The sequence below is a fragment of the Chiloscyllium punctatum genome, chromosome 19 (assembly GCF_047496795.1).
Source record: "Chiloscyllium punctatum isolate Juve2018m chromosome 19, sChiPun1.3, whole genome shotgun sequence".
Classification (NCBI taxonomy): domain Eukaryota; kingdom Metazoa; phylum Chordata; class Chondrichthyes; order Orectolobiformes; family Hemiscylliidae; genus Chiloscyllium; species Chiloscyllium punctatum.
The window spans coordinates 43313472-43325773 of NC_092757.1; the positions used below are offsets into that span (position 1 = coordinate 43313472).

A 12302-nucleotide genomic window follows, 5' to 3' on the forward strand; every position below is an offset into this window, starting at 1 on the left:
GGGGCATAGAATATAGGAGCCAGCAAGTCTTGTTACGACTTTATGAACTGTTGGTTACGCACCTTACACAGACACACCCCACTCTCACATGCTCCCATTGTGCCCAGATGCATAACAAATTAAGAAATGAAGTACCACAATGCAGCAAATTCTGGACCATTATTTGGAGGTCAGCTGTGGCTCATGTGGTAGGACTGTAAGCTCTGAGTTGGAGTTCTTTGTTGTCCACTTCTGTAAAATGTTCCTATAATTTAGGCTAACCTTCCTTGTCCAATACTGAAGGTGCGCTGGATTGTTGGATGTTAAAAAGGAAGTCCCATATCTTTTCAGAGAGGGCTTTCTTTGAACAAAAGCAGGGATGTTCTCACTGGTGAACTTGGCAATGTTTCTTCCTCAATTAGCATTAAAAATAGAGGACTGAGTCAAGTATTTCAGTAACATCTGTGGAAGTTGAGTGTGTGTGATTGTCAGTTGTGTTTCCTGTATTACGATGGTGGTTACACTTCAGAAAGTATATAATTGCCTATAAAGCCCACAGGGACATCCTGAGGCCATGAGAGGTATTCTTTAAACCATGTCTTTATTTCTTTCATGAAACACCACACTCACAGAATTTTATCACCCTGACAGTCACCTTATCAGGTGGCTGGATATGGGTAGGAGGGAACAGAATTCCTGATGGCAAGTCTGAAAGACCAAGTTTCCCTGCACACAGTGGGGTTTTAACTCTTTGGAGGCATGTTTTTGAACTTTGCAGGTTCTCCATCTAGAAGTCAGTCTGATTGCCAGAGTTGGTTTATGTTCAGGTGGGGAGGACTCAACATCAAGCCACAAGGGCAGTTAGGGTCAGTCAGCACTCTTGTCAGTCAACTTTGGGATGGGCACAAGGGAAACATTCCTGCTGCTTCCAACTCTTGAGCCATGCTGGGAAGATAGTGACCTTCTCCCCAAAGCATTCCTCCTATATTCAGCTGCTGCATTTCTTGGCTGAAATAAATGTGCAAAGCAGCCCAAATAATTGGAAGCCAGCCTCATTAAAATACTAAATTGCCAGCTGCATCCGTGGACTGAATTGACTGTCCACCTCCTGTCCTGCCTCCCGTATACTCACAAAGAGAGTGCGTTCAGTTTGAGTTTCAAGTTGGTAGAATTTTAAAATTAACCCAATCTTAATCTTTTCCTCTTTGGTTCTAAAATTCATGTCAATTTTGTTTTGTGAGTGGGTTTTTAATTTGGTGACATAAATTGACCCATTACTGAGTCTTTACTGAAACAGACTTAGCAACTTGCATCATTTCACTCAGTGAATAGCAGTTTTGTACCCAACTTAGTAATAATGATTCAGAGTCTAGAATTCAATCTACTTTTTATCTTTAGTGTAAACACTCAGAAAAGTTAGTGTCAAAGCATTTCTGCTAAAATTCAAGATCCTCCCGAAGACATGGTCCTCACTTTGGTCCAATGTCTACATGAACTTCTTCAAATGCTTTCGTGGTAGGATATTGTTTGGACAGTACCTGGAAGCTGTGCTCATCTCTAAGCAGTTACAAGCCTCAGAACTCAGGACCTTACTCCTGTTCCTCACTACCTAATTTTCTCCCTCTTCTATTGTTGGTGGATTGCATAGTAGTGGATACAAAATATTACTTTATGCAGAAGCTGCTTTTCAGTACAGGGTGCAAGAAAAATATATCAAGAACAGAAAATGTCAGTCACAGATGCAGTTACTGACTTAAAGCAAATGGGTTTCCCATCCATTTGAAAATGAATTTTCTTTAGATGAGGCTGTAAAATGACTTAATGAGAAAGTAAGTTTAGTGCAATTGTGGGAAAATATAAGCTTTCTTGTATTTGATGCCTATTCTGTTTTGTTCTGCAGTGAATTGAAAGCAAGAAATGGTGTATACTGTGTAAAGATGGTTGGTGCTTCTTGCAGTGCACCACCTGCTGCCCAGTGACAGGACCTGCACGCTGCTTTATTTTCAGAATCGAATCTGCATTTACACTTACTTTCTTCAGCTCTTTCAAGTGGTATTTAGAAAAGTGGCATAAAGACCTGCACCCTCATGTGTTTATTAAAGTAATTAAAAGTTTTTGAGTTGCCATTCATGAATTGAGGCTTTATTTGCTCAAAACAGACAGAGGCTCCTTCATCCTAATCAGAAAATGTAATATCTCTCTTGAATTTCACAATAACAGTTTTAGGGAGTCAGCTGTAGAAATTATCAGTGATGGTATTGATGATTAAATTTCAATGTTAAAAAGGGATGCATGTGCACAAAATTGGCTGTGAACAAAATAAGTATTGGAAATGTACTCCAACAAGGTCTGCTTTAAGTGTTCTATTACCCAGTCTGTATATACCATGTTTAAGAAGTCTCTGAATTGTTGCATTTTGTAGCATGTTTACATTTATAGAAATTTATTGTTGATTCAGACACAACGTTAACTATTATTTTAATCATGGAAGTCACTGCCCCTTTTTGTTCAGAGGTAAGATTGATTTTTCTTCTCAAAACTCACAATTTGCGAAATATTAATTTACTGGGTCCCTATCTTTTCCAAATTTATTTTCTTCAGTGACAGATGTTTGGCATGTTTCAATTTTTCAGATGTATTAAATTTGAGGGACTCTTTAATGATATTTATCTTATTCTTTAAATTGAATCATTGAAAAAACATGAGACATCGGAAAGTCAGTTTGCTTTTTCATCAAGCCAATAATAAAGTGTCACATAAAAGGTTACCACACAAGATAAGAGATTATTGTGTTGGGGCTAAGACATCATCATATAGATAGGCTAACAAAAAGGAAACAAGAGAGTTGAGACAAATAAGTCATTTGCAGGAAGGTAAATAGATTCTAGCTGCAGGGATCAGTGCCAGAGCTTGGTTTTGCATTTGTTCTTAGAATGTGGCCATTGCTGGCTGAGCTATAATTCATTGCCAATCCCTAACTACCCTAGAAATGAGTGATTATTCTGTCATTTCAGAGGACAGTTAAGATAGTTGTAGGTTTGGAGTCACATGTAGGCCATACAAGATGAGGATGGCAGTTTTCTTTCTCTAGGATATCAGTGACCCAAATTGATTTTTACAACAATTCTAGCATGGCCACCAGTTTGCCTTTTTTTTAAATTATATTTGAGTTTCACCACATGCCAAAGTGGGATTTTAACCTATATCCCAGAACACAGGCCCCAGAGATAGTGCCATTATACTCCCACTCCTTATCTTATTTGTGCTCTGGTTTAATCACTTAAATGAAGGCAATAAGTATATTGCAGCCAAATTTGCTGCTGGTACAAAAACAACAAGGACAGCAAGTTGTGAGGAAAGGTTGGGGTAAACTGTTCAGAGCTTAGAAGATTAAGACTGGATATTATTGTAACATATAAGATTCTGAGAGGCTTTCACTGGGTGGATATGAAGAGAACGTTCCTTCTCTTGGGAGAAGTCTACAACTGGGTGCAGAGTTTAAAAATAAAGATCTGCCATTTAGGACAGACATAAGGAGGAATCCCCTCTCTGAAAGTCACTGTGTTTAGATGTCATTTGAGGCTACGCTGCATAATGTATCCCAAGTTGAGTTAGACAGACTTTTGATTAACAAAAATTGAGGGTTATTGAAGCACAGGCAGGAAAGTGGAATTGAAGCTACAATTGGTTCAGTCATGATTTTGTAGAATGTTGAAGCAGGTTGGAAAGTTTGTGTGGGGCCTACTTCTGTTCCTATTTCTTATGTCAAAGAAAGGCAGAATTCAACAAAGTAACTACTCATTTCCGAGCATATATTTAATTTAGAATTGTTGTTTAATCTGTTAAACAGTTGCCTTAGGAAAAGCATGACATTGCAGAAATCTAGGTCTAGAAAATTTTTATGAATGATTAGTTATCTCCATTAACAGGTAGAAGTACATATATTTGGCTGATCTGTCCAGATATTAATATATAATAAATGATTCCAGAAAAAGGTAAAGAACAGCATAGCTGAAGAAAGAATTTTAAATTGACTGAATCTATTTTAACTTTTTAAATACTTAGTTAATGATTTTTAAGGGAATTTCAGCTCAAGGAGTTGAGTTGTGAATATCACAGGATAGAATCTGGACACTTGTTTACGTGACAATGGCTACAGTGGTGAATAAATGCTACACTGCTTTGATTTTCAGAGGTGGTCACACTTTGCATCTTAGTTAATCTCCTTACTGAAGTAAAAGGGATACAGTTTCCAGTTTATTAATCTAATCATAAAGATGATACACTAATGATTCCTGTCATTGAAAAAAAAACAGAAATGTACGGGTAGTCAGTCAGCATCTCAGAAGAATGGAAAATCAGTGTAGAAATCTCAGGGTGGAAGGAATTGTAAGTCCATCTATGCATTCTTTCTGCTATCCTAGTAATGTGCTTTTCCTCAAAATCATATATTTAAAAAGATTTAAACTAATTTAATATTCAAAATTGTTCCAGTAGCCATTCAATCTGCTCGCAAAGTAATGTTTTGTTGGTTCCTACTTAAATATTTGTCTTCTCGTATTAAGCTCATTCTCTCAATCTGCCATCTTTTGCCAATGTAGAAAAGCCTTGACTGATTTGCTTCCTCAAATGTTATTATTGTCCCTTAAATTTTCTTTCTAATAAATTGTCCTGAATCTTTGAATATGTTTCATTCCATAGCCCTTTTGATGTAATACCTATTCATCCTTGTTCCAATTTAATTTCATTCTTTCTGTGAATTTCAAAGCCATACACAAAATTGGTCTGCTGAGCCTTCTTATCATGAAGACATAGAAGGTTATGGAATAAAAGGAGGCAATACATCTGTTGTACTTTGTTGAAAAAGCAGTCATGTTTAGTCAGACACATTCAATTTTTTTTGTCATAATCATAGAAATTACTCATCCTAAAGTAATTACAAAATCAGCTTCCACCACTTTTCATGTAGGCTTTCTAGTACTTCCCATCTGTCCTCCGTCCTCATCTAGTGTAATCAAATATTCCACTAATTTCACTGTTGTTTGATATAATATCCTATTCCTGATAGGTGTCAGTGATTTCAATTAATTTTCTAATCTCTTAAGCGTTAAACATTAAACTCTATTTTCCAATAACATGCCCAAATTCGCAACAGCTCACTTGATCAGATATTTCTCCTATTTTGCTATCTGCAAAATTTGAAATGATAATGTTGATGAATATTAGTGTTAACACTATCCCTTGCAAGATCATACTCTTCATTACCACCTAACATAGAATACTTCTCATTTAGATAGACCCTGTCAGACCATCTCAGCACATTGAAGCCTGTAGTATGATTAGTAATTAGTTTGGCATCTTCTCAATAATCCTGCTCAACTTCACCTTCTGTCACTTTATTAAAATACTCCATTTTCTGGCATGACCACCATTTGTATTTCTGTGATTGTTCTTTCCAGTTTACTTAAATCTCACCAAGTCATCCAATGTGTTTGATTCAAGAATTGTTCCTAATACTTAAACACAATATTAAAAATGGCTGAAATAAAAGTCTGAAATAAAAATAAAACTATTGGAAAAGCTCATCATGTCAGGCAGCATCTGTGGTGATAAACAGTGTTAACATTTCAGTCCAGTGACCTTGTAACAGAACTGAAGAAAGATAGAAATGTAATATTCTTAAAACTGCCATTGGACTAACTGGTCTGCAGTTACCCTGCAGTCTTCTGCAGTTTCTTCTTTTAGTGAATTCACTGCATTTCACATTGTACTGGCTTTTGGCATGGTTTTTCTTTTCCAACAGTACTCAAAGCACACCTTCATGATTCACATCTGGCCTTTTCAAGTATCCGATTATTGATATGGATGTTTCATCCCTCATTCTGCCTTTGCACTTCCTACTCTTTTCATCGTACATCTTGATTTAAATAACTCCTTTAACTTAGCTACTTTATCCACATGCCAACATGTGTTCCTGTTGCCAGTGACCTTTTATTCTAATGCGATTTCCTTTTCAAACTGTTCTTTATTTCCTTATCAGTTGTAATTTCTTGTGCTTGTGTTGCCCTCTTAGTGTTTTCTTTCCACCCTGAGTCTTTCCATATGCTAATCAATTCACACCATGAAATAACCTTATTTTTCCCCTTAAATGTTGACTCAGATGTTGAAAATCTTTTAATGTGTGTTTCAGATTATGATTCATGTTAATGATTTGTATTGCTGCTGTGTTACTGCAGCTCGCTGTGCTGAGTTACAGATGCAGTTCACTGAGGCTGTGAAAACCACGACAGGACAGAAGGAGCTGATCATAAAGCTGGAACAAGACCTCAGCACTATCCAAGCAATGTCCTCCCTGCAACGCCCTGATACTGAGGTACACAGATTTCCATGGGTATGGGTGATGTATTGATGATACCGTGGCCCACAAGTGCTGAACAGTCATCATCTCCTACATAACCAACTCCCTTTGACATTCAACAGCATTACCGTCAATGAACTTTGCAGCATTCTGGAGGCCATCATCGTCCAGAAATTTAACTGGGCCAACCATGTGAATACTGTAATCAAAAATAGCAAGTCAGAGGCTGAGTAATCTACAGTTTGTAATTCACCTCCTGTCTCCTTAAACTCCACAAGGCTACAAATGAGGAGTGTGATAGAATACCACATACTTGCTGATGACAAAGTTTTCCTCACCACCGCTAGTACTGCTATCATTCTACATGTCCAATGTCCAGTAGTAGATGAGGACAAGTATTGGAAACACCAAAGCCATTGTCTTCAGTGCCAGGCAAAATCTCCACTCCATACAGCCACCTCCTCCCCACTCAATGGCTACTGTCTGAGGCTATTCACAATCTCAGTATCATTTGTGACTCTGAGATGGGCTCTGACCATACATCCACTCGTTGCTCAGCATTGCTCACACTACATAATGGGTGGCACAGTGGCTCAGTGGTTAGCACTGCTGCCTCACAGCGCCAGGGACCCAGGTTAGATTCCAGCTTCTGGCGATTGTCTGGTGTGGAGTTTGCACATTCTCCCCGTGTCTGCGTGGGTTTCCTCCCACAGTCCAAAGATGTGCAGGTTAGATGAATTCATCATGCTAAATTGCCCATAGAGTTAGGTGCATTAGTCACGGGTAAATATGGGGAATGGGAGTGGGTGGGTTACTCTTCCAAGGGTCAGTGTGGACTAGTTGGGCCGAAGGGCCTGTTTCCATACTGTAGGGAACCTCAACCTGATCTACTCTACATTTAACTTTCAAAACATCAATCTATTGAGCTTCTCCCTCAACTCATCTGCTGCTGAAGCCCTCATCCATGCCATTGTTGCCTTTAGACCTATCATTGCTGACCTACAGTAGCTCCCAGATAAGCAAACTCTCAATGTTAAAATTGTACTTTTGAAATCCTTTAATGGACTCAACCCCTCCTTATTGCTGTGATCTCTTCCAACCCCACAGCCTCTTGAGAAACCTGAACTTCTCTAATTCTGGCCTGTTGTACATGTCTAGGGTTACATCTCACTTGGGTATTGCACTGGAAAACAAAACAGCATATTTATAAATAAATACATTATTGCTAGACCAGAGTTCCAGATAATATTCTGTGGGGTTGTGTTTGAATTCTGCCATGGCAGATGTTGGAATTCAAAATGCTGGAATTAAGAGTTAAGCAATAGCTATGAAACCATTGTGGACTATCTGAAAAGTCCATCTGGTTCATGACTGTCCTTTCAGAGGAAACTATCATCTCATCTGGTCTGGCCTAAATGTGACTCCAGACTGTCAGCAGTATGTTGACTCTTGACTGCCTTGTGGGCAATTAGGGATGGATAATAGATGCTGGTCTAGCCAGCAATGCCCACACCACATGAATGAATAAAAAATGTGAACCATCTTACAATAACTTTACTAGTTAAAGCTGTAACCCACTTATAAAATGTTCCCTCTAGACACACACAGAGATATACAAAACAAAACATGGGTGTTTCAAGTGGAGGGAAAATCTGGTAATGCAGCTCAATCACTCCTGATCCACGGGATATGTGAGGTGATCCTGCTGGTTAGAATGTTGCTTCTTGATATTTGCACAAGACACTGAGTGACTGGTTCACACTTATAAAAAAATCTCTGACTTATTAAGTAAAAGTCATAGCTTACAGCAACTGTTGCGAGGAAATAAATTTGCTATCTTCAGACTTGTGTTGTTTTTACTGCAGAGCAAAAACAACTGCTTGAGGTCTGCTGTTTCTGACTGAACATTCTTTCCACCAAGCTGTTCAGCCATGTGGGAGCCAATCACAGTTTTTGGCCAGCAGTAAGCCAATGTCAAGGATATAACTGGCCATTACTCTAAGGCTAGTCAGCTATTTGTTGGTGGCTGGATCTCATATATAGCTCCACCTGGCTCCCCCAGCTCATTTGTAACTAGGCTTTCCCCACTATTTGAACCCACAGCTGTATAAATAGCACTTACACTTTTTTTTGTTTTAATTCATTCTAAATGTGGGCATTGCTGGCAAGAGTATTTATTGTCCGCCCCTATTTGCCCAGAGGACAGTGTCTGGAATCACATGTCGGTCAGACCAGGTTAGGATGACAGATTAAACATTGGTGAACCAGGTGAGTTTTTCCAACAATTGACAATGGTGTCATGGTCATTGTTAGATTCTTAATTACAGACTTGTATTGAATTCTCATTGTACCATCTACCATAGCAAAATTCAGGATTCAATCCTCAGTCCCCAGAGAGTCACCTGAGTCTCAGGATGAATGCTCTTTCAATGATACCGTTAGGCCATCACCTTCCTGAAAGTCAGTAACTTGCTTTTAAAAAGTGCAGCAGTCATTCAACAAAAAAATCTTTATTTTTTAAATCAGTCCTTTCCCCACTTCAGTCCACAATCAAATACTCAGAAAAATAATTAGGTAGTCTTCACATCCAGTTTCTGTGACTCCAACATTGATAGTCTTGTATACAGCATCAGTGTCTTAAACTTAAGAATTTTCTCCTTGAATCTTTCTTACTGTCCACTTCACTACCTTTTTTTGCTCTAAAATAAATCGCAGCTCTTGTCCTTTCCCCTAGCTTGCATGTTCCAATGTGGGAAAGCCTGTTTATGAGCATTCATTAATTTAGTGTTGCTCCATTGAATATTTCCCTAAATCCAAGCTGTTAAACTTTAATAGTGCCCACGGGTGTATAACTGTGGTCTAACCAGCATCTTATTGCTGAACTGACTGAAAATTCTGGTTTCTCACTGATCTCAGGGAGCAGATCTGAGCAACATGGGAAAGATTCCAGAACCCATCAAAGAAGCTACAGCCCTCTTTGGTAAGAATTGAAAAAAACAAACAAAATACCTAGTGTCTGAAACAGATGTTTTCATAAAGCTAATGATAGATTTTGACTGTTAAAACAAGCTGAATGTAAGACATTGAAGTATTTGTGATCAGTTGATATAAATATTGAATCTGATATACTGTTGTTTCTTCTTACAAATCCTCAACTGTATTTTTTCAAATTTTATTAGTTGTGAGATTAATAATAATTTGCATTTATGCAATGTTTTTAATTACATTGTATTTCACGGAGAAACATATCTGACAAGCAGTTGTGGGGAAGAGTTGAAGGAATATGACATTGAATGGATATAAGTCAATCAAAGAGAGAGGCAGGGATGTAAGAGAGAGTTTAGTGAGATAGCTTCTTGTAAATGGAAAGAAGTCTTGGGTAGACTAGAGATAATGAGCTGAATGTGGAGGGTCAGAGAAGCCATTAATGGAGCTACACATTGAATGGTGATGCCTCTCTTAACATTCTGTCCCTCCCTCCCTCCCAGCTTTGAAACTGCATTTGTTGGTGGTTTGTGCTACCTTAACGAGGTTTCTTCTATTTTGTGTAGCTGTGGTAGAGTTAGTAACCCTCCAGACTCTCCTGCTGTCTTAATTGTAAACAGCCCAGGAGAAAAAAAATCATAGAGGTACTAAATATAATTGTGTGTGTGTTTTCTTTGAACATTTTTGTTTGATATAATAATATCCAAAGCAAGAAAGACTTGGCAGGTTGACTGTTGGTTTGGAGTCATTCAGTCTGTAGTGAAGACACACTTAGTTTTCCAGTTACCCACAAGGATAAATATCAATGACCAATGGGCTTGTGGGCTGGGATGGATTGTAAGCAGGATGTCTTTCAGAATACATTGACCGTGGTTGGAATCTCTAACCTGTGCTGAAGAAATTGGTGCTTTAATATAATGCAAAGGGATTCCTTTTAACAAATGTTTACAAATATGCTCACTAACTGTGTTTCTGTGTTGAAGGTTCTGGCCCTTTTCCAACCTCCGAACTTCCCCAGGGACAGATGGACTCTCTGCTTTCCATCATCTCAAGTCAGAGAGAAAGATTTCGAGCCAGAAATCAAGAGTTGGAATCTGTACGTATGCTACAGCACTTCATACTGTGTAGAATTTCTGAAAAGAACTCCATGTTTTTCCACCTGTGAGGAATATTGGATCACAAAGCAGCTGGACCATAGAAGTGACGGGCTTGAAAAAGGCCATTTGATCCATCATGCTCATGCAACAACCAAACACAAAACCCACAGACCCTTACTTTACAGTAATTTTGTCATAAAAGTTGAAATAATTTCTGTCCCAACTTCTTCCTGGGGAAAATATTCCTGATTTCACTGCACAATTTTATCTACAGAACAATGTTTTTCCTGAAGTATTTTTCCCACACACTTGGTGACAATCTTAACCTACAACCATTCATAATCTTAAAATTTTTAACTAAGTCTCATCTCAACCTTCTCTGACCAAGTGAAAATAATCCTTGACTAAACGGTGAAAATGAGCACAAGATTTGTACAATGCTAATAAATTGGCCTTTTAAAAGTCCAGATCTTCCATGCAATTTTGGTTAATTTGCAGATTTCCATCCATCATTTTAATTTGTCCGGGAGCTGCTGAACCAGAAACCTCCAAGTGTGACACTCAAGTGTTGATTGGATTCAATTTCTGCAGAGCAGTACATAGTAATATAAGAAATGGGGATTAGAGCAGACTGCTTGAAGCTTTGAGCCTGCTTCACCATTCAGTGATATCAGATTTGATCAGCTACACCCCCACGTCCCCGACTCACATGTATCCAAAAAAACTCAAACTCTGATTTAAATGTATTCCATGAGTACACATCTGCAGATTAATGATGCAGGGGATTTCAAAGATTCACAACCCTTTGAGTTAAGAAATTTCTCCATATCTTCATGCTGAATGATCTGCCCTTTACCCTGAGACAGTGGCCCCTTGTTTGAGATTCCCGAACTCAGGCATCCTTCTAGCAGGTACTGGCAAACACCTTTAAGTCTTCATGCATGTCAATGAAGTTACTTCATTTTTGTCCAATCAATCCTTAATGACAGCAGTGCTCAAACCGGATGCCTCCACAAGGTTTTATGTTTGTCTTTCTGGAGGAGTAGGGTCTTGGTTGTAAAGAAGCTATGCAGAGCACATGGTCAACTAAAGCAGGCTATTTGCATTGGCTTGTGTCATCAGCAGTACTATCTAGCAGCACCTGCTCAGCAGTGACCTACACAGTGACATCCAGTTTAGGTTCCACTATGGCCACACAGCTCCTGACCTCATTTTAGATTAGATTAGATTCCCTACAGTGCGGAAACAGGCTCTTCGGCTCAACCAGTCCACACCAACCCTCCAAAGAGTAACCCACCAAGACCCATTTCCCTCTGACTAATGGGCAATTTAGCATGGCCAATTCACCTGACCTGAATATCTTTGGACTGTGGGAGGAAACCATACTACCCAGAGGAAACCCACGCAGAAACTGGGAGAATGTGCAAACTCCACACAGACAGTTGCCTGAGGTTGGAATTGAACCTGGGACCCTGGTGCTGTGAGGCAGCTGTGCTAACCACTGAGCCACTGTGCCCCCCCACCCCCAGCTTTTAGCCTTGGTTCAAACACGGACAAGAGAGCTGAATTCCAAAGTTGAGGTGAGATTGACAGCCCTTGACATTAAGGCCACATTTGACCAAGTCTGGCATCAAGAAAAATTAGGGGATCAGGTGGGGTGAACACTGCATTGCTTGGAGTTTTACCTGACACATACGAAGGTGGTTATGACTGTTGGAGGTCATCCAGGACATCTCTGCAGGAGTTCCTCAGGGTATTGTATTAGGCCCAACCATCTTCATAAGATCAGAACTGGGAATTTTCTCTGATGATAGCACAGTTTTCTCAGATAGTGAAGTACTCTGTGTCAAATGCAGAAAGATCCGGACAATATCCAAATTTGA

The 12302-nt window shown here is 39.0% G+C and overlaps 1 protein-coding gene across 1 annotated transcript in view; it reads left to right on the forward strand.

The window, feature by feature from the left end:
* Positions 1-12302, forward strand: part of LOC140491292 (protein CASP-like) — a 618172-nt gene that overhangs the window by 581364 nt on the left and 24506 nt on the right. The window contains exons 15-17 of the mRNA XM_072589278.1: positions 6216-6352; positions 9254-9317; positions 10306-10418. Coding sequence (XP_072445379.1) covers positions 6216-6352; positions 9254-9317; positions 10306-10418 — 314 coding nt within the window. The remainder of the gene's footprint in view (positions 1-6215; positions 6353-9253; positions 9318-10305; positions 10419-12302) is intronic.